The sequence below is a fragment of the Amborella trichopoda genome, chromosome 6, assembly GCF_054954075.1.
Source record: "Amborella trichopoda isolate Santa Cruz 75 chromosome 6, AtrichopodaSantaCruz75HAP2 v2.0, whole genome shotgun sequence".
In the NCBI taxonomy this organism is placed as follows: domain Eukaryota; kingdom Viridiplantae; phylum Streptophyta; class Magnoliopsida; order Amborellales; family Amborellaceae; genus Amborella; species Amborella trichopoda.
This window is the reverse complement of record NC_142341.1, coordinates 4,264,706-4,288,139: the sequence shown is the minus strand read 5'-3', so window position 1 is coordinate 4,288,139 and position 23,434 is coordinate 4,264,706. Positions and strand designations below refer to the sequence as shown.

General features: G+C 34.9%; 2 protein-coding genes across 2 annotated transcripts; both read left to right on the top strand.

Annotated features, from left to right (window-relative positions):
- The first annotated feature begins 2,437 nt into the window (after positions 1 to 2,437).
- Positions 2,438 to 17,641, top strand: LOC18434435 (ATP/DNA binding protein). Its single transcript, XM_006844505.4, has 3 exons — positions 2,438 to 3,342; positions 11,123 to 11,333; positions 12,653 to 17,641. The coding sequence occupies exons 1-3, from the start codon at positions 3,178 to 3,180 to the stop codon at positions 17,374 to 17,376; spliced, it is 5,100 nt and encodes a 1,699-aa protein (XP_006844568.1). The 5' UTR covers positions 2,438 to 3,177; the 3' UTR covers positions 17,377 to 17,641.
- A 2,772-nt stretch (positions 17,642 to 20,413) lies between these two features.
- Positions 20,414 to 20,744, top strand: LOC18434436 (NADH-ubiquinone oxidoreductase). The gene has a single exon (XM_006844506.4). The coding sequence runs from the start codon at positions 20,461 to 20,463 to the stop codon at positions 20,722 to 20,724; it is 264 nt and encodes an 87-aa protein (XP_006844569.1). The 5' UTR covers positions 20,414 to 20,460; the 3' UTR covers positions 20,725 to 20,744.
- Positions 20,745 to 23,434: the final 2,690 nt, after the last annotated feature.

Sequence of the window (23,434 nt, the reverse complement as noted above, 5' to 3'; positions counted from 1 at the left end):
GTACAATAGCATTTTTGAAGTTAGTGTCTTATAATTTTAATTTTATTTGTAAAATACATTTGTCTTTTAGTAAAAAATTTAATTTTATCCCTTATGAAATGACAAAAGTACAACTTGCCTTTTAGTGATATTTAAAAAATGGAAAATGCTTCTATGCTTCCCATACAGTATAGAAGTTCTATCATCCCCATACGATCCAACTGTCCAATTTTGATCAAGAGAGCTACTCACCGTTTGATCTTACATCTGACATCTCAAAGTATTTTATTTTTAGTTTTTTTTTTATACAAATTGTACCAATATGAAATTTGGTATGTGTCATCTTCTCATTGGGCGCACCTATAAAAAATATTAAAAATAAATTTTCAATAAAATATAATGACCAAAATACCCCTTGAATCTTTCTAAGGTATTTTGGTCATTTTATTTTATTGAAAATATTTGTTTTTATATTTTTTGCTAGTACGAGTTTAATAGAGGAATGGACATCTAAAATTTGGTGTCAAAATAATTTATAGGAAAAAAATTAAAAATAAAATAGTGTAAAGATGTGACATTATGATTGGGGCAATCTTAACCCTCCATTCAGAATGGACGGTTAGATAAGGAGGAGGATAGAACTTCTATGATGTAGGGGAAGCATATAAAGTTTGCCCTTAAAAAATTATCCTTACTTAATAATTAATATATTATAAAGTAACTTTTTTTAAAAAAATAAATTATAAAATTAGTAAATCTACCATTCACAACTCATTATATCATTAACCTATGTAATTTGAAGAGTTGTGAACTTTAGATTATCCATATATATATATATATATATATATATATATATATATATATATATATATATATATATGTTAACATTAGGAAATAGCGGTTGGGACGTTATGTTTGTTAGGATTTAAGAACTCTATTAGATGCGGAAACAGAAGTCCTAAAAGTTGGATCCCACCAAAATCGTGTACTTATCCAGATAGAAACAAAATAGGAGAGAGCACAAACCATAATATGATAAATAAAACATGGAATATACATACTACAAAAACACAAAGATTTATGTGGTTCCACCAAAGGGGACTACATTCACGGACAAGTTGAAATCCAATATATCAATGAAACTTAGATCATAGATTTTGGGACATAGAGTTACTTCTCTAACTTTCGACAAAATCTAGTCGAACAAATCCTTTTAGACCTGCTCTCTCGATTGGCATGATCCACCCAATATCTGATATCTATTTTACAACTAAACCATTGAAAGAGACTCATATCTATTCCAAAGCTAAACCGTTGTCTAGGAATAAACCCTTAAGACCAACTGAGACTCTCTAACTAAAAGGGAAAACCATCAAAAATCTTTATTGGAACTACTTTTCTACAAGAAACCATCCTTTCAATCTACATGAGGAACATGTATGGCATTTTTTTCTTCTAAAGCTCTGTTATCTCTGAAGGAGAGAAATTGCCTATCATTCACAAGAAAGGGGAAACGTCAAAAAATTTTCATGAGAACAACTTCTCTACAAGAAACCAACATCTGAATCTATAGGAGCTAGTATTTCTCTCCAGTGCTCTATTATCTCTGAAGGGGAGACCTTGCCTCTCATACATAGGAGGCCCTTGCCTCTCTCTTTGTAGAGGAAGTCACATTTCGTGACCCAAATAGGACAGGCATAATATTTCATCTTTCATCCCATATATAAAAGATTATAACTCCTTAAGGCCCTTGCCTCTCTCTTTGTAGAGGAAGTCACATTTCGTGACCCAAATATGACACACATAATATTTCATCTTTCATCCCATATATAAAAGATTAGAACTCCCTACTAATTAGAAAACTTTCTATAGATGTTACATATATCTCAAAACCAAGAGATATACCCTAATCTCATGTAGTATAGGATTTCCTAATGCGGGTGATTTTGGATATCACCATATCAATGTTGAGGCATGTGCTCCAATGCCCCAACCCCATTCTAGCATTTGAATGACACCTCAACAAAAGCTTTTCTCAAAAGCCAATCTCAACTATAATTATTAAGACCAGACAAAATCGATGATCCGATCGATCAAACTACATACAGATACCTCATCCAGCCTGACCTAAGATAAAAACCAAATTTGTTTTAAAAACGATCAAACAAAAAACAATCAAAACTAATGTTTGATTGGACCAGGTAAATGAAGTGGGAGAAATTTATTCATATATATCATATTTTAAAACATCATAATATCTATTTTTTTTTTTTTCTAAAATCTAATCTAACTAATAATTGAACTATTTTTTAAAGAGGCCACACCGCTGAGAGATTCAATCGTGGGCCTAGTAATAATAACATTGTTCTCCAACAGTCACAGATACCCTCGCCTTTGTTTTTAACTTTTTATTTTTTCTTTACTTTAAATGTGCCCTCTGCTTTAATATATGAAGAGATAGAAAGAGAGAGCGTTAATTGGTGGTCCAATCAAACGCGTTTGATGAGAGAGAAAAAGAGGGGAGGGAGTATGTCCGTACGCAGCCGGGTGACTTTGGGTCTTCCAAATGATTCCTGCCTCCCCGCGGTTTTCCTTCACCTCTAAGTTTCTCCCTCCCTATAAACTGCCATTATATCATCAACTCTCTCTCTCATTAATTCCTTCAAACTTCCCAATGAAGTCCTTTCTCTCTCTCTAACTCCTTCAAACTTCCCCTTTCTCTCTCTCTAACTCCTTCAAACTTCCCACTGAAGTCCTTTCTCTCTCTCTAACTCCTTCAAACTTCCCACTTAAGTCCTTTCTCTCTCTCAATTCCATAAACCGTGGTCTCTCTCTCTTAACTTCCTAAAGAAGCCACTCTCTTTCGCTGTAAACTCCTTAAACCACAGTTTCTCTCTCTAGCCTTTTAAATGGAAGCCTTCTCACTCTCCCATTGAACTCCTCAAACCCCTCCCTCTCTCTCTCTCTCAAGAAACTCTCTTCCTTTATACCTAAAATCCTCCCACCCTCTGTCTCTCTCTACTTCTTCATATTGAAGTTTTCTCTCTCTAAAGTTCCACTCCTCTCTCTCTCTCTCTCTCTATCACAGTCTCAAGTTCCAAATTTCTCAAAGAAGAAAGAGGATAAAAGCATTACACTGGTTCATACGAAAACTGATTTTTAAATCGCATTTGCTTCTTCTCAAACCGATAATCCACCATGGCTAAAACACCAGAAAGTGAGCACATTGAAGAGATAAGGACTAAAAAATTCTCAATAGGGAGAGAGCCCAATCCTCTCACTGAAGACCTTCATCATGCGGTCAGGAATTTGTCAGCAGAGCTCTACTCCAAGGACATTCACTTTCTGATGGAACTTATTCAGGTAAATTTCCATTTTTGTTCCTTGCTAAGAAAAAAAAAGGTATACTACTTGCTTTTTTGGAATTTTTTTAAGAGGAATTTGAAGCATTTTTAGAGGAGATTAATCGGAAAGGTGTTTGTAGTTCTTAATTATGAAATTAGTGAATTGTGGGGGTTATAAAACGAACATGAGTGAGGTATGATTTTAGTGGATTTATTGGTGATCAACATTTTAATTTTTCTTATAACTACGGTAGAAAAATATCGAGTGTATTTTAACATTAAAAAATTGAAAACGCCTCATTTGAATATTGGGGTGCGGTTTGCGTGGAGCCTAGGCTTTAGACGATCAGATTCGAGCGTACCTTCGAATAATGTCAAAAAATGTGATTTTAATAGTAAAAATATTTTTTTATTAAAGCTTTAAAATATATTCTCATCTTTATTTATAGAGGAATGATATTATTAGTCCCTCTCATATTCGTGTTTACAAGATCTCAAAAAGATCACTATTAAATTTAGTACGGATTTTTTTAAAAAATTATCTTGTTTAGAACGTGATTTTTATAGAGATATGTGTTAAATTTAATGGTGACTCTTTGAATCCTATAACTTTGAGTGTGAGAGGGTCATATAAGATCATTATTCTTATTTATAAACTTGAAAGCATAAAAAATAGTGTAGATCCAGAGATTTATGAAAATTAAAAATTTTTGAAAATTGAGTCAAAAAATGCAATACAAAATATATTATTTTCAAAACTTAATATATTATTTCCAAAACTTAAAATCCACTTTTTTTTTATGCGTATACATCTTGATGTCGAGATGATCAATTTGATGATAATTGAGCATCAAAGCAACCTCTTCCATTGAAATTTTAAGGTAGATTTTAATTTAATTGTCTAGAGCCTCGCCTCCGTATAAACTTTTTCCTATTATTGCATCTTTTGTAAGAGATGACATGTGCCTCGGCTCAAAAAGTGAGTTCTGGATTTGTACTTGGACCCACTGGGCCAATGACTAGCGTAGGTCGTGGCCTGGGTTGATCATGACGTTTGCCAGTGTCCATAGCCCATAAGGCGGTTCCTGAGTTGGAGTGTTGGAGTAGGCCAGCCCATTACGTAATTGGGTCGGGCTTGCACTTGGTTTAATTTGTTCTGGGCCCAAAATTAGCCAATTATTTTCCCTTCCTTTTTAGGAAAAAAAAAGAAAATAGATCCAAGCAAAGTTTATAACATGTTCCACCTTAATTGGGTGAAAGAACTAATTCCTAATATCTCACTAGAAAGAGGTTTCGTAAATTTCTGCATGAGAAGGCGTAGTTTTATAAATTTATGCAAGAGTGCTATGATCTAGTGTTACGGAACTTGTCTGGAGTCTCTTGACAAAGTGATTCGGCCCTCGGCTGAGGCGAGTTATTTGATCTCGTTTAGATGGACCTAATTGAGTTTGGTGTAAAAGCCAAACGACCTAGATAATTTAAAAAAAAGTTAGAAAAATTGAAAAAATAAAATGAAGCTACGAAAAGTCAATAAAAACCTATAAAAACTCCAAATAAGTTTAAAAAACTATATAAAAAAAAATGGATTTGAAAAAATTGATTTATAGTTGGGGACATTTAAAAATTCTAAAAAAAAAATTATAAAAAATAGGAATTATGCCAAAAACACTCGCCAATCTATACCAAAAAGTCCAAATGATGTATAAAATAATCCATAAAACAATTCCATATTTTTTTGCAATTTTTTTGGATTTTTTGAAATTTTGTTAAGTACCCTGAGTTGCGCACAAAAATCGGGGTAAGCCGTGCTGAGTCAGTTGCCCGAGTCTGAGTGAAGACGGGCGAGTTGCCATGATCTATAGGACAGTAGGAAATCTAGGGTCCTAATTGTCTATCATCACCCATTGCATGCTTTCTGATGGAGAGTTTGGCATCCATCTGTAATCTGATGGTTGGTGCCGGTCTTCTTTGTCGTCCACCCATCGATTGGATGATGATGACACTTTGGACCAATTTTCTACGGTCTTGGAGATCATAGTGCACTGGCTCTGCTGTGTAAGTTCTTTTGAATCGATTAAAAATGTATTGTTTTATTTAAATATATATATTTCTAGGACATCTTGCTCGTGGTAGTCTTTCTCATTTTTGCTTTTTAAATGTTGAGGTATGCACTTGCTTTTTTGCTAAATTAATTTTCTCTACTACCCGTTCTTACCTTTAATTAAGGGAAAAGTTTGTAAAAGGTTGCAATCTTAAAATGTAGAACTACAATTACACCTCAAAAATTCTTCAGTAAAGGTTGTGTTAATGTTGAAAAGCCCTCTAATTGATCATCTTGACATCGAGATTTATGATCATAAAAAAAAAAAAGGATTTTGAGTTCCAGAAATGGGTGCATCTTACGACACATTATCTAGACCGTCCATTTTCAAGAGTTTCATATGTTTATAGATCTACTTGATTTTAATCATTTTTTGAGTTTAAAATTTTATAATTAGTTTTGAAAATAGATTTTGAGATAATTTTTAGAATATTTTATATTAAAATTATACCTTATGATAAAATTTGAAGGTGCGCCTTAAATGAATTGTTTAAGGTTGCAACTTTATGGAAACCACACCCTTTAATTAATGATTCATTTTTTTTAAAAATACAGAATGCAGAAAATATATTGATTCATTTGAAATCTGATTTAGCCTCGATTGTTTTATTTAGGAATGGGGTTTGGGCTTGATACGTAAGTGGTTAATGATTGCAGCAATACATCCAAGTTCGATGCCCATCACTTAACTCCCAAATAAATTGCCAAAGTTATAGCCTAAATATAACTAATTTAATTAGTAGAAATAGGGCGCCACACATTTCAATGCCAAACTATGAGAAGAAAAAAAAAAAAAAACTAATTTAAACAGGAAAAAGAACGTAAAATTCATGATTTAGTCCTATCCAAAGGAAAATTATCCACCTTTAGGCTGCCAACGGGCTACACGATGGTTCGGTGGGCCTCGCAGGACTTTTCTAGCATGTCCTGAGCAAGCTCGGGCCAGCCTCGTAGGACTTTTCCAGCATGTCCTGGGCAAGCTCAGGCCGGCCACGCAGGACTTTCCAGCATGTCCTGGGCAAGCTCGAGCTTTAGAGAAGAAACAAACAAAAAAGAAAGAGACAACCAACCACAACACGCTTGGGCGTGAACCAAGTGTTGAAACGAAAAGCATTCTACAAAAACTAGAAAGAAGAAACAAACACAAAAGAAAGAGACAACCAACTACAACGCAACGAAAAGTAATCTACGAAAACTAGAAAGAAGAAACAAACACAAAAGACTAAAAAAAAGAAACAAATACAAAAAAAAGAGACAACCAACGCAACGAAAAGTAATCCTCGAAAACTAGAAAGAAGAAACAAACACAAAAAAAAGAGACAATCAACCACAATGCAATGATATACGTGGTTCGGCAACATACCTAGGTCCACGAGAGATGAGAACTTTTTTATTGACAATGGAGAATAGAATTACAAAAAACTCTTTTCGTCACGCTTCTCTGATTACATAGCAATCTCCTCTCTGATTACATAGCAACCTGCGATTTTCCTATCGAAACAATATATATCGAGTTTCAAATAGATGATACAAATTACCGAAATACTTTTATACGGATATATATTAAGTTTTAGATATATTCCTTCAGGCATCAAGCTCTTCGGGCTTTTAACGGTCTTCCAGAGTTGTCTTTTTTACTCCACCTTGACAGATCTATTTCCTCAAAATACAATACATCAATCCTCAATACCAAGCCCTACCTGTGGGCCACATGCAGCTGCTTAGGCCTAGCTGGTACTCGAGGCCAAGCCATAAGGCCCCTACCCACCCCAGTCTAGTGTCAACCAAAAATATTTAGGGCTGCCGGCTGGGCCTAGCTCAAGCTTGTATAATTAGTTAGTCTTCAATAATTTAAGCTAGGGCCATGAGCCCATGCCGGGAACCAAACGCTTTAAGCTAGGGTTAAGCCCATGCTTAATCATTTGAGCTAGAGCCAGGTCTCAACCCTAATCATTTGAGCTAGATCCTGACCCAAGCCTGAACCCTGCCCATTAACCTTTTGGGCTGACTGGGCTTGACTTGAACTGGCCCTGGCTTGATGGGGCATGGGCCAGTGTATTGGTATTCAAGCGGTATGGCTGATCCTTTTGTCTTGTGAGTGGTACGTGGATGTCATTTACCCAAAAAATAAGTAAATAACGGATTGTGTATATCCTGGGTGTCTATCAAAAAGCATTTCTCACCATACGAGTATCATATGTTTCCCAAAATAGGATTAATATCGCCACATCAGGATTACATTCTTTTGGGTGCGGTTTGTATAGAGCCTAGGCTATAAACAAACAAACTTGAGCTTACCTTCAAATGGTATCGAAAAATGTGGTTTCAATACTGGAAATTTTTGTGATAGCCGTAAAATATATCTATATATTTATTTATAAAGTTTAAAGCTTCAAAACTAGTGTAGATCGATTGATCTATGAAAACTTGAAAATTGACGGTCAAAAAATGTGTTACAAAATACATTATTTCCAAAATTCGAAATCTATTTTTCTTATGTCCATGCATCTAGATGTTGAGATGATCAATTTGAAGATATTTGAGCATCAAAACAATCTCTTCTAATTAAATTTTTGAGGTGGGCTCAAATTTGATTGTTTAGAGCCTCGGCTTTATATAAACTTTTCCCTTTTCTTTTTTTGTATATAACTAGGAATTACAGCAGAAAAATTTTTGAGGTGGGCTGAAATTTGAGTGTTTAGAGCTTCGCCTCTGTATAAACTTTTCCCTTTTCTTTTTTGGTATAGAAGTTGGAATTACATACTCTGCCCATTTTGGAAAACTTTAAGGGAAAACTTTAAGTTTTTTTTAAGGCGTTAGTGAGAACGGAGACAATAACTTTTGATTGGTGCTCAGGTGTACTACTACCAAGGTTGTAGCCTCATTCTCAATATCGCGACATTAAGGTTAAAAATTCAGATATATTTTGGACAACAATTTTCTTTAAGGGCAAGTTTGGATCCCTCAATTTTTCAATATTGGGAAATGTCAATTTTGATATTGAGATTTATTGGAATTGAGATTTATTGGAAATGTCAATTACCTGTTTGGATCGCATCAAGTAAAAATCAAGAAAATGCAAATTCCCTTCTAGGATTGTCTCGAATATTTTTTTCTTGGAAATGCTAATTCTCTCTCTCTCAAAATTTGAGATAGTTTTTCTCTCTAAAATTTTAATATACCCTCTTTTAAAAACTTAAAATTTGAAATAGTTTCTCTCTCTAAAACTTAAAATTTGAGATAGTTTGTCTCTAAAATTTTTGAGATAGGTTCTCTCTCTAAACTATTTCAAGTAGTTTGTCTCTCTAAAATATGATATAGTTTCTCTCTTTAAAATTTTTAGGTACTTTCTTCATCTAAAATGAATTTTTGAGATAGTTTATTTCAAAAAATTTAAAGATGGTTTATGTCTTTAAGAAACTTTAGGTACTGTGTCACTCTAAAATTTGATATAGTTACTCTTTCTAAAATTTTAAGATGCTTTTTTCTCTAAACTTTAAATTTAAGATGATTTCTCTTTCGAATTTTTTTGGGAAGTTTCTTGTTAAAATTTTAATATACTGTTTCTTTCTAAAAATTTTAGGTACTTTCTCTATCTAAAATTTGATATAGTTTCTCTAAAGTTTTAAGATAAAATTTGATATGGTTTCTCTCTCTAAAATTTTCAAATAGTTTATCTCCTACAATTTTAATGGCAAAATATCATATTATCTTTTATTTTTAACTTTAATATCTCATCACACTCAAGAAATGAAAATATTAGTTGTAAGCCATTGGACTCCATCTTTTCTATCTTCTAACCCTTTAAACCTGTATTATTGACTTCAACAACTTATGAAATGACTCTATCTTTCTCTCTCTAAAATTCATTCTCTCTAATCGTCTCTGTCTTTAAAAACTCTATCTCTCTCTACAACCCAAACTCATCTCTCTCTCTCATCATCGTGTATCTTTTTCTCAAAACTCTATCTCTCTCCTTAAAACTCAAACTCAATCTCTCTTTAAAACTTAAACTCTATCTCTCTCTCACATATAAGAATGTGTATTCATGTTCAAGCTCAAGTTAAACTGCTTGGCTGGTAAACTCATCGAAAAGCGAAGAGAGAGATGGAGTTTTAGAGAAAGAGAGAGATGGAGTTTAAATAGGATGTCATTTTAGTATTTGTTTGGATCAAAATTTATAGTCAAAGAGGACTAAGGTGTTGTAAGATAAAAAGAAATAGATTTTTTCGTTTTCAAATAATATTTTCAATTCTTAAGTCTCATGAGATGTGAAAGTTGAACATAGAGGATAAGGAAATATTTTCTCAATTTTAATATACTTTATCTCTTTAAAACTAAAAATTTGAGAGTTTCTCTATCTAAAATTTTAAAATAGTTTCTCTCTAAATATTTCAAGTACTTTCTCTATTTAAAATTTGATGTAGTTTCTCTCTTCAAAGTTTTAAGATATTTTCTCTCTCTAAAGCTTCAAATTTGAGATAGTTTTTCTTTCTAAAAATTTTCTGATAGTTTCTCTATCTAAAATTTGATATAGTTTCTCTCTCTAAATGTTTTGAGATATTTCTCTCTTAAAATTTTAAGTAGTTTTTCTCTCTAAAATTTTAAAATACTTTCTCTCTAAAATTTAAGATTTGAGATGGTTTCACTTTCTAAAATTTTAATATAGTCTCTCTTAAAACTTTAATTTGATTTATTTTATCTTTCCAAAAATTTGAGATAGTTTATCTCTCTAAAAAAGTTTGTATATTTTCTCTCTCAATATTTTTTTCATATATTTTATCTCTCTAAAATTTGATGTAGTTTCTCTATCTAAAATTTTAATATGTTTTCTTTCTTTAAAATTTGATATAGTTTTACTCTCTAAAATTTTAATATTTTTTTTTGTTCTTCAGCAGTAAAATGGCTCATTTCCTTGATCCACCTATATTGGTGGAATTGAGATTTTTAAAATTTAAGCTTAATCCAACGAAAATGTCAATTTTAAGCGAACCAAAGGTCCAGCTTTTCCAAGAAAAGCGAGTCATGGAAATCTAAATCCAATGAGCCAAACGGGTCCCTAAAGAGTAAAAAAGATAAAAAGTATTCCCAACTGGTGTTATGAAAACCTAACTAGCCACTTAATTGAGAAGTGTCTGGTCTAATTCCATTAATGTATGTTTTTTCAAGATCTGATCGTTTATTGAACCGATCCAGTTTGGGGTCTAGTGAGGAATGTGACCACTTGGAAGCAATTATTCAGTTCGATTATGATAACATTGTTTGTAACTGTCATGGGGTTAGCAAATTAGTTATGAGTTATGGTGAAACTTTGTATGGACAGAGCTATCTTTTCTAACAGTATTGATAGAAGCCCCGAACTCCTAAGTTGGTTGGGACTGCAGTCTGTGCTCTTAACAGTCTGACTATGACTCTGGACTCTCCATATGTGGAACCAAAAGATCTCCATTTTTAACGGCCTAAAATCTTCATCATCGTCCACATCATCATTATCAATATAATTTAGAATTGATCACAACATGAATCAAAATACGCTTGCAAAATTTTGGGTCCTAAATCCTCCTAAAGTGGTTTTTAAGGCTACCATATTGCGTAACCACATCCATAGACTGTTTTTCCAGTAGTTATTACCACATTCACTTCTGTGAGATAATGGGGATTCAAAGTAACTTCTTTTGAGTATTTTATTGTGTTTCAGAATGCAGAGGACAACACATATGAACCAGGGGTTGATCCCTCATTGGAGTTTCTTGTGACTTCTAATGATATTACTAAGACTGGAGCTTCTTCTACTTTGCTTGTTTTCAATAATGAGAAAGGTTTTTCCAGAAAGAATATAGAGTCAATTTGTAGTGTGGGGAGATCCACCAAGGCAGGAAACAGGCAGAGTGGCTACATCGGAGAAAAAGGTGTGCATATCCATCTTGATTTTCCATTTTAGCCTTCTATATTTGTTGTCTATATGATTTAACCATAACATTGTAATACTTTTGTACTTGCTACTTTATTCTCCTTAAACTGTTGTTTCTGGCTTGTCCAATCAAGATTCTAATGTTGTCTAATTAACTATGGAATACCATTATGTGTTACTAGTGATTATTGGTACTTGGGGCTGCTGAAGGTTAGCAGAATACCCTAGGCTAAACCATAGGATAAAAAGACATTGCATGTGAATTTGCACTAGGCTAAGAATGGATGAAACTTATTTAACTGTAGGATACCACCGTAAATTTAAGACCTCATTTGTAATTTAATTACATTGTCCTTTGATTTTTTCAAATATACTTGGAGGCAGTACGGTTGCGGATGATTTATTAAAAAGCATATATTTGTCTTTGCCCTAGTGGGCATCCACTATCTATTAAGGGTTAGATTGTTGATATTGTGTATAACCTTGATATGATGGCATGCATGGCATTTACTCTTAACTCACATGAGATAAACTTATTTGTGACCAATATCTACTCTTACTCTGAAGAGTAACCTGGTTATTGTGTGCATAACCTCGATAAGGTTTAACCCTACCACCTTTGAGAGAATTTCATCATTCACCTTTGGTAGAATTCCTACATTTCCCTTCCATCCTTTTCTTTAAATGCTATCCATTTTCCTGATGATCTCAATTTTGTCACTTTTCTTTGAAGCCTAGTCCAGATGTGCACACACAATTTTTAATTTTCAAGCACATCACAAAATTATGGAACTGCCCAGGCTTTATGAATTGGAATTGCAAGCATGCCCATGGTTTCTTATTTCTCTGATAATTAAGCTCACATTTCATAAATCTCTTGTATAGTACCCAAGTTGCTTCATTTACCCAACTCTCTGCATTTGACCTAATTTGTGTGAGCTGACATCGATTAAAAATGATTGGATTCTGCAGCTATCCCTCTGAATTAGTCTAAAGTTCTTTCTTTTCCTGCTACAATAGATGATATTGATGGTATTTTTGGATTAATACTGTATTCTATCCGTTCCCATATTATGGTGTCCTAAATTGTGATGAAACTTTTGACCATTGGTTTCATGTTTTTCAGCTTTCATATTATTCAGCGTTTTTTTAATTAAACATGAAATTGTAATGCTAGCATCTTTAAATATTCTGTTTTTGCGTCTAGTATCAGCCTATATATGAACCATTCCTGATCACTTGCATTGAGAGAGCTATTCTATTCTCTTTTTAAGTTTTGTACAATTTAACAAAACAAAAAGCGATTTGGTTTTCCAGGTATTGGATTCAAGAGTGTATTTCTTGTATCCAGCCAGGCCTACATCTTCAGCAATGGATATCAGATAAGTTTCAATGAGGAGCCTAACCCTGATTGCAAAATTGGATATATAGTACCTGAATGGGTTGAAGAAAAGCCAACACTTTCTGATGTGCATGAACTCTATGGTTCTGATAAGCTTCTCCCTACAACAACTATAATCCTTCCTCTAAAGCCAGACAAAGTAGCAGCTGTGAAGAATCAACTCTCGATTGTCCACCCCGAACTCCTCCTGTTCCTTTCAAAGATTAAGCAACTCTCTGTTCGTGAGCACAATGCTGATCCAAAGCTCAATACTGTGAGCTCAATCTCTATTTCTAGTGAAACTTCTCTTCAAAAGAGGAAGAACATCAATGCAGAGTGTTATGCTCTTCACCTCTCTGTTCAAGAAAATGGAGTTCTAAATGAGTGCAGGTACCATATCTGGAGGCAGAGGTTTCCTGTTAAACCAGAGTGCAAGGTGGAGAGGAGGATGGATATTGAAGAATGGGTCATCTCATTGGCTTTTCCATTTGGAAAGCGCATAAACAGAGGGAGCTCTTCTGCTGGTATTTATGCCTTTCTACCTACTGAGATGGTCACGAATCTCCCCTTCATAATTCAGGCAGATTTCATACTCCCATCTTCAAGGGAATCCATAGTCTGGGAAAATAAGTGGAACAAAGGGATCTTGGATTGTGTTCCAACTTCTTTCTTCGATGCTTTCTATTCTTATCTGAAATCAAATGAAGCGGCTCCGCCCTCTTCTCTCTCTACCATGTTTAAGTTCTTACCTGTTAAAGAATCACCCTTTTCAGAGCTGAACAATGTAAGAGATTCTATAAGAAAGAAAGTGATTTCAGAAGAGATTTTGCCTTGTGAATCATTTTCTGAGCAACAATTCTTTTGCAAGCCCAATGAAGCAGGCAGGCTTTTGCCTGTGTTTTGGGATATTCTGTTCAAGGCCCAAGAGAATGGAGTGTGCTTACAGAGTGTGATGTCCCATGGTATGTATGTGATTAGTTCTGCTTTTGATCAAGGGAAATTTGATGACATTCTTGAATTTTTGGGAGTTGGCTTCATGAAGTATGATTGGTACGGGAAGTGCATTCGGAGTTCAGATATGGTGTCTGGGGTTTCGGAAGGTGTCTACATGGAGCTTCTTTGTTTTCTTGCTGACAATTGGGCTGACAAATTTGCTTATTCTAATTTTAAGAACGTGCCCATTTTGAAGTATATTGATTTGCATGGCAGGACTGCTCTATGCAATTTAGATGAATCATCTAGCTCATGGGGCAAATGTATTTATTTTTCAAGTGCTGTAGAAGCACCTTGGCTTATAAAATGGAATCAAGAATTTGGTGGTGCAGCAGGTTGTTATTTGATGCCTGAAGTTACACAGACAACCTTGAGGGGCTTTCAGAGATCAGATACTTTGTTGCGATGGTTGCGCCAATATGCAAATGTTGATAATATGTCAACATACAAATTTGCTTTTGAAATGCTACAAAAGATGCATAAAGAAAGGAAAATTGCTTTATCTTTTGCTCACTTCCTGTATCATTCTTTCTCGAAGAATTTCCTCCATGGGTCGGAGGTTGTTCGTCTCTGCCAATCTATGCCACTTGTCGATAATTATGGGTCTGTAACCACCAGCAGGAACGGGATACTTGTCCCTTCAGCTGGTAGTAAGTGGGCTAAACTAATGGTGTCAAACCCTTGGAGAGGAGAGGGATACATAGAACTAAGTGAGGATTACATCCGATCAGGTTCTTTTGGAGGCATTTACACTTCCGAGAATCAGCTCTTGGAGTTTGTTAAAACCTGTTTCAATGCTGTCGACATTCCTGAATTACGTCCCCCGAATGCTAAACTACCCACTTCTTCATCTCCATTGATGAAGGAGAATGCTCTTTTACTGTTGGAGTGGATAAGAAACCTACAAAGGAAGGGAATCTCAATACCAGAGAGGTTTTTGACAGGTATAAGGGAAGGGAGTTGGCTGAAGACCTCTTTGTCTTTTAAGGCTCCAAAAGAGTCCTTCCTTTCTAGTTCTGAGTGGGGGAATCTTCTTCAGATGGGTAATGTGCTTGTTGATATTCCCTTAATTGATGAAAATTTTTATGACTACCGTATCAGTTCTTACAAGGGGGAGCTAAGTGCCATTGGTGTGATGGTTGAGTATGGGGAAGCTTGTCGTTTCATAGCAAACCGTCTCATGTCACTTTCTGACTCCTCCACTCTAACAAGAAGCCACGTATTTTCGATGCTGGGTTTCATAAGGTATTTGGGGGTGAATTACAATTTGCCTGACGAATTTATGGGAAGGGTTAGAGAGGGAAAATGGTTAAAAACGTCTTCTGGTTACAGGCTCCCAGTTGGTTCTGTGCTATCAGATCCCAAATGGGAATCATTTTCTCAGATCAGTAAACTGCCACTCATTGATGAAGTCTACTATGGGGAGGAAATTCGTCGATATAAGAGTGAACTCAGATCATTGGGAGTGGTTGTTGGGTTTAACCAGGAGTATCAGCTTGTTATGGATAATCTATGCTTGCCTGCTTTCTTGATTACCTTGACAAGAGATAGTGTCCTTTCCATTCTTGAATGCATCAGGAATTCAAGATCATCAGATGCATTGTCAAGAAAACTCAGAGGTCAACAGTGGTTAAGAACTACACATGGCTTTATGGCCCCTCACGAATCTTTTCTATATGATTCAACGTGGGGTTGTCTCAATGAGATTGTTGATGGAGTCGCATTGATTGAAGAACACTTCTATGGGAGTGACCTTTGCTATTACAAAGAAGAGCTGGGACAGCTAGGGGTCATAACCAGCTTAGAGCATGCCTCCAAACAAATTGCACTCCGTTTCAAGTCGCATTTGTCTTCTTTGGGTGGTATATCAAAAGACAATGCACTTTCCCTCCTAAAGTTCTTGAGATATTGCAAGGAGTGCCTGCTACAAAATCCTCAAGTGGAGCTTATGAACTGCATCGTTGAACAGAAATGGGTGAAAACTACATGTGGCTATAGGACCCCCCGACAAGCTATTCTGTTTTCTCCACAGTGGGACTTCATATCTAAGCTTGCCGTTCTTCCATTTATTGATGACAGCCATTATGGAAATTGTATGTCTTCTTACAGAGAGGAGCTGAAAGATATGGGGGCTGTGGTTGAATTTGAAAGGGGTGCACGCTTTGTGGCCAAGAGTCTTAAACTGCCGAAAGATCCCACTACATTGGCACCAGCTCATGTGTTTTCACTGCTACATTGCATCAGATTGTTATTGAAAGAATTTCAACCCTCCTTGCCAGAGGAGTTTATGAGAGCTCTTGGCGAAGAAAAATGGCTGAAGACATACATGGGTTACAAATCTCCAAATGGGTGTTTACTCTATGATTCACTCTGGGAACCTCTCCTTCAACCAGAGGATGGGCCATTCATTGATGAAGCCTTTTATGGCAGTCAAATTGTGTCATTTAAGGAAGAGCTAAGAAGGATAGGGGTGAATATTGATCCTACAGTGGGATGTTCTTTAGTTGTGAACCACCTTAAAAGTCACTCTGAGAACCCGGCTATTGTTAGAATATACAAGTACTTGCACAAGTTCAATTGGAGTTCGGAAGAGGAATCAACTTCTTGGATTTGGATCCCAAATGGAGACAGCAATGGAGAGTGGGTGAAACCTGCAAAATGTGCGCTTCATGATAAGGACAATCTTTTTGGGTCGAGGTTTCATGTGTTGGATAAGCTTTATGAGAAGAATTTGCTTTCTTTCTTCTCTCTTGCCTTTGGAGTGGTTACAAATCCTAAAATTGAGGACTATTGTGAGCTTTGGAAGACTTGGGAAGATGAAGATCACTTATTGACACTTGGCGAGTGCTCTTGCTTTTGGGCTTCCATTGTTAGGCATTGGAATTTAAGGACGGAAAAGCTTATTTCAAATTCCATTATGAAGCTACCCAAGAGTACGGACTTGGGTAGCATTAAGTTATGTGATAAGAGAGAAGTCTTCATCCCAGATGACCTTCAACTGAAGGATCTCTTTAGTGAAACCCCTTCGGGATCAGTGATTGTTTGGTATCCTCAATTCAGCATGCCTTCTATTCCTCTCACTAAATTGTTTGAAATTTATTCAATAATTGGCGTTAAAGCCATCTCTAAGTCAGTGCGGAAGGACGAATCTTCCATGTCTTGTGGTACTGAATTTCGCAAGGCTGTTGGGTTTATTAGAAAGGGCCTTATCCGAATGGTTTTGGGGTATTTAGCTAATCCTTCTCTTGTAATTGCACCAGAAGATAGACATCAGATGGCAAAATCTCTTCTTCAGCTGACTGTTTTCGAGATGGATGAACCGATAACAGTGTTTTGCTTTCTACCAATCTCTGCCGATAAGAGTTTGAGTGTTCAATCGACCAGGATGGTGAGGTGGGAAAAGGACAGTTCGAGGCTATTGGTTCAGTTATGGAAAAAAGAAGATCAGAAATCCAACATAGAATTTGCAACTTATTTTGCCGAAGCAGTATCAAAGGGCTTGCTTTGGGACAAAACTGAATTGGTTGATGATCTCCTAGAGCTGATTAAAGTGGGATTCTTACTCCAGTATGACGTAAATGCAGTTGATTTCTTGCTGAAAACTAAGAATTTGCAGCTCTTTGAGGAAGATGAGCAGTTCCTTTCATCTGCATTCCCCTCTGATTAGTTCTTGGTCTATGTTTCGGGTTTCATTTTACTTGGTATGTTGCTTTTCTTTGGGAGTTTTTTTTTGAAGGTCCTTAAACTGTTTTGATGAGTTCAAAGAAGCAAAGAGCAATGGGCAGGTTTTAAGCTTTTCTCTCTGTTAAATGGAATGTAAATAAGGTAATGTTGACTTGGGCTATTAAAGTGTGTACGATCTTGTGGCTTCTCTGTGTATGCATGTCTTGTTGTTCTAAAGAGTAACTATTGAAGCTTATTTACTATTTCCATATCTGGATGGTTCTCTTTGTAGTTTGAATTACATCAGTTTATAAGTGACTATTGTTGCTTATATCACATAAGTTATTGGGATAACCAACAATCACGAAAAATTACATGTCATCAAATTGATTTCTAGAAACAGATTGATTATGACCACTTATTATGGTGCTTACATGTTTGTGGGTTTTAAAATTATTGTTTGGTTTCAAAACTTACTAGTATTTTCGAATATGGAGTGTGTACTTTTAGTGGTTGTTTGACCTTGGCCCAGCCATCTCCGCAGAGGTGGGTGGGGTGTGTCTTGATTTCTCACAGCTGGGGGTTATGTCAAACAACTCAGTGTAGACATTGTAGAGGAGCCCTCTTAAGCATAATTTTTTTGGCTTATTATTAAGACAAAAGCCTTAAAAGACTTTTCTTTTAAGAAATGAAACCTAATAAGATTTTATTTTTTAGAGAGGGATAAATCGATCGATTTACCTCTAATTTAAAAACGAAATATTAAAGCTTCTCATCTCTCGCTTTTTTCCCATAGTTTCTTCCCCCTTGCACATCTTCTATTTGAAAACCCAACAAATTCTTTTTTTCTATCACATTCTCTCTCTAAAAAGCACGAGAAGAGGCAAGAATGGTGTTGGGGTCGTGGTGGTAGTATCACTTGTGCCCCAACTAAGCTCTAGGCTTCGATTCTCTTCTAACCTATTAAATACCCCTTACAATTTAAAAAATATGAATTACCCAAAAAAAAAAAAAATGTAAAAATGAGATTGAGTTTGTAGAGAAAAAAATATGAGAGGAGGCAAGAATGTATTTGGGGTTTTAGAGAAAGAATGTGATTAGAGGCGAAAAGGAGATTAAATTTCTGGAGAATATGAGACACGACAAGATTTTAGGTTGGGGTATGATAGTGGGGGTTTAAAACCTGTGAAAAGAGTTTCCATTTTCTCTAACTAGATTAGACAAATTTTTTATGTCTTTTATTTCATAACCTAATTAGGAAAGATTTCTATACTTTCTCTACAACATAGAAGATCTATGCTTTTCCTACCATTTAGCCGTCTAATTTTAATCAAGAGAACCATTCACCGTTTGATTTAGATCCGACGTCTCAAAGTATTTTATTTTTAGTTTTTTTTTATACAAATTTTATGAATATGAAATTTAGTACATGTCATCTTTTCATTGAGGTGCACCTATAAAAAATATTTAAAATAATTTTTCGATAAAATATGTTGACCAAAATACATCTCGAAACTTTCAAGGGTATTTTGGCTATTTTATTTATTAAAAATATTTTTTTTATATTTTTTGCTAGTACGAGTTTAATAGAGGATTGGGCGTCCCAAATTCGGTGTTAAAATAGTTTATAAAAAAAATTTAAAATAAAATAGTGTAGAGACGTGACATTGTGATTGAGGTAATCTTATTCCTCCATTCAGATTGGACGGTTGGATAAAGAGAAGTATATAAGTTTTACGTTGTAGGGGAAGCATAGAAAACTTGCCTTTGGTTCTTTACTTATAGTAGAAGGTTATAATAAGGCCAAAGCTTTATTTAGGGGGAAAAAAAGAAAGAAGTAAAGCCCTACCTTCGAGCTCATAAAAAAATATAGTGTTTTGGCATCGGAAAGCCTTCAAAGTTCAAATCAATTAAGATTTCAAGCCTTAAAAATAACATATATTGTAATGTATTATTTAGAAACTCCATCTTCTAAATGTTCATAAATCTATAAAATCTATACCATTATTTGAGCAGCAAGTTTCATAATAAGTGGGAGAAACAAATTTTAGAGCCATCTTTAGTGTTTCGTATGCCCGTAGTGATTTCGAACAAGATTTTGAGGTGAGTCTTTACTTAAACTTTTTTTTTTTTAATATCTTTCATAAGGCCTAGGTGTCATAGAAATTGCATGCTTTGTCCATTGGTGTCAAACCCAAGCTGGTCATGGGCTTTGTTTGGTGGGAATCTCTCATGTCGCTTTGATGAGATGTCGCACTGGAACATGTACAAATATAAAAGGACCTACAAGTTTTTTAAAAAAATATCGATTTAGATCAGAATTCCATTTTAAAAATCTACTCTCATTAAATATCGAGAATCGGTTAGTTCTCCCCATGAGATGGTGGCTTCTATTAAAGAACTAGCTAGAATCATGCTCACTTTTTTTTTCTATTATTTTATTTTAAATATTTTTTAATTTTTAATGACCAATTCAAGAAAAACGTCAAACCGGATCGTATATCTAGATAAACAATCCGAGTCAACCAACCGTTTCTTAAAACTCTCTATACAAACTTGTGCTACTAAGTAAAAATTTAACATTCCAAAAAGAAAAAAAAAGGGTGCGATTTAAGGTTGCAGCTATAAATAATCGAATTAAAGCGTACCTCTAAAATTTATCATAACATGTAATTTTGGTGTAAATTTTTTTAGAATTATTTAAAAATTTATTTTTATATTTAATTATAAAATTTAAAAAATAACTAAAATCAAATAGATCTATAAATATATGAAAATCTTTAAAATAAAATATTTGAATAATGTGTTGCAAAATCTTTAAAATAAACTCTCTGAATAATTATTGCAAGATATATTATTTTTAAAAAATAAAATCTTTTTTTTTAATTCGTATTAAGTAGAGATAATAATAATAATAAACACCTCACTTTTTTTTGGTAAAGCCCAAACGCATAAGGGTAATATAGTCTTTTGGCCGCTGAAAGGAGTAGGGAGGAATCGTTTGGCAACATAAGTAATGTGCCTGGCGCTCACCTGCAATCAGAGAACAAAAGAAAAGCCCTAGAGAGAGAGAGAGAGAGAGAGAGATATGGCGTTTGTGATGGAGTTTGCTCGGAATCTGATATTGAGGAGCATGGAGGATCCAAAGGAGAGAGACAGGAGGACGAGGGAGCACATTTATGAGATGAAGGAGAAGTGTAAGAAGACAAAGGAGATGTGGAGTTTGCCCCTGAGACCCTATGGCTTCTGGACCTTCGACCGCCACAACGCTCAGCTCACATGGGACGCTCAGATCAGTCAGGTTCCAGGACGCAGGGACCCTTACGATGATCTCTTAGCCGACAGCAATTGATTCTCTCTCTGTGTCTGTAAGTTCAATTTCTCTCTCTAGGTTTCTCTCTCAATTGACCCATGAATCTGTATTTATTGTATATTCTCTCTCTCGATTTACGCATGCATCTGTTTGTTTTGATTCTTTCTCTATCTCTTCTCTCTCTCTCTCTCTAGCTGTAAGCCTCTTTCTCTCTAATTCAATTGACCCATCGATCAATATCCAAACTCTCCCTTCTCTATATCCTTAATTTCAAGCACCCTCTCTTTCTCTCGACCCACTCTCCCTTCTCTATGTCAAGCTCTCTCTCGCTTATATGCAATTTTTCTGACACTTTTTTCTTTTTTTTTGTGATTCTCTTATCTCACTTTCTTCCTACAACCATTTTCTGATTCCATTGCCCCGTTTCTCTCTTAGCTTGAATCCTCTGTGCTATTTTTTGATTATCTGATGTTTTTTGTCAGTTGTCCCATGAAAAATTGTTCTTTTTCTTTTTTAATCAGATAACTATACGTTATAACATTGCTTTTGATTGTAATAGAGATAAACAATTGTATTTGCTCTATCCCTTATTCCAAATATGGCTGACAAATAGGTCTCTTATCTCTTTTTTATTTTGAATTTTTTAATCCATTGTTAATGATGATTGTTAGTTGTCCTTGTGTGATATAAGTGGGGCTTTTTAAATCAATTCCTAATATCAGAACTTTCTCATAAAGGATGGATTCTATCCCAATCTTGATGTTAACCCTTATGAGTATAGCAGTAAAAATGTTGAAAGAAAACTAAAGATTGGAGAAACATAATCTGATTTTGTGAATCCATATTCAGTATAGAAAATCTGGATTAGTTAATGTAATTAATGGATTCTATGTTCTTCTTTTAAGCAAATATTTTGTTAAAGAAGTGATTGCTACAACAGTCATAATTCCATTTTTCTACATGGCTCTGCACTACAATCTCAGAAAACTTACCAAAAGACAAAAAATTCAAGAGACTTGTTGATATCCTAGTTGTTTGGTATTGTAGGGTTTAAAATTTTTTGTCATATGGTTTTTTGAATTATCTAATCAGAAATGGAACTATTCAAAAGAAAAAAAAAAAACTCACCAGGAATAGCCCAAAGAAGAGCTTGTATGGATCATTTGTTGGGTGATCTTCTTGAGTACTTCTAATCAAAGAACTAAGAAAATGTGGGTTTTTGGTAACTTTAGTGGTAAGGATTGCAGTTTGAAGTGTTTTTCAGATAGATATGGAGCTTACTCATGAGTAGGCTGGAACAGACCAAACATGCGACTGACGTGCTCAATGGTTATTTTATTAGGAAAAATACTTTCACTCATGATTGGTAGTACATCCTAATAGGGCCAAAGAGCATGCGTTAAAGCAATTTTTTAAAGAGTAGTGCTAAATGATACTTATGCTTACATTAATTCAAATTTGACCTACAGTTTCATTTTTTTTTTTCATCAAGTTGGCATCTGGGTCTGATCTTCCATGAGGTTTCCATTTAAGGAACAAGGAGCATTAACAACCACTTGTCAAGTTCAATAGGACCTCAAAAAATTCTTGATTCTTCTGTAAACATTCCTTATAGGCCAATTAAACAACATCACCAAAGGACCAACTTGTGGCATAGTCTCTCACCGATTCGTAACTTGGTCGCCCATACCTTTCTCACTGCTCCTTTCCTTTTGAGTTTTAGGGGGTATTCTGAACCAAATTTAATTTTTATATAGCTCTTATGGAAACTAGTCTTCTCTCTCTCTAGCCTCTCTCCTGACCAGTTGGTATCTCTATACCCCACATTGATTGGAAGGACCTGAAGCTATTCAATAAGCAGCTTGAATGAAAGCCCTTCCTTACTTTCTTGGAGTCTATCTTGTTGGTTCCATTTTCTGCCACATATGCAATGAGATAAAACTCCTGAAATTTACAAGTAGATTTCTATACTTCTCTATATACGTAGTGTAAATCAGTCTTTAAAAACCCGTACTTGGTGGTTAACTTGGACCCCGCTAAGTTGACTCGCTGAGTTGAACAGTCAACTCGAAAAAAAAGTGATCAAGTTTTTCAATTCTTTTGTTAAGGGGCATAAGAAAATCAATGTAGTCTCACTTGTCACCAAGTTAAAACAATAGCGACTGCTCCAGAGTTCGCCTTTAGGTGATAAAAGAATGCGAGAACATTTATGTTCATATATATATCTACATATATACATAACTCAGGATATACATAACTCAGGAACACCCGAGTTTTTCAGTATAAAATGCGGCAACTGGTTGAGTTTAGAGTAGTCGGCAAGTTTTTCTTAGTTGAAATCAGTTTTTTATCCACTGTTCTAAATCCCTTCTTTCTTTTTTTCTCCTACTTTACAAACCTTGTTTTTTTTTTCTTGTATTGAATCTGCTTTTTGATGATAGTCATGTTGTCTATATTATCTATGCAGGAAAAAGAAAGCAGCTATAGAGCACTAGACGCGATGGAGGGAGAGCTTCTTTTTGGCTTTAGGTTTTCTAATAATCTACTCTGGTATGGAATGTGTATTGGAGTTGAGCATACGTATATTTAACTTAACATGATCTGGTTTGTCAACTTGGTGCCGTTCAATTTCGTAGACCCTATGTTTATATAGATCTGCCCCTCCATTGGTTGACTTAAACTGTGGCAAAGTGATATATGTTCCTTGTGTTATTTCAGTTGTCCATCTGTCCTCTCATGTGCTTCCTTT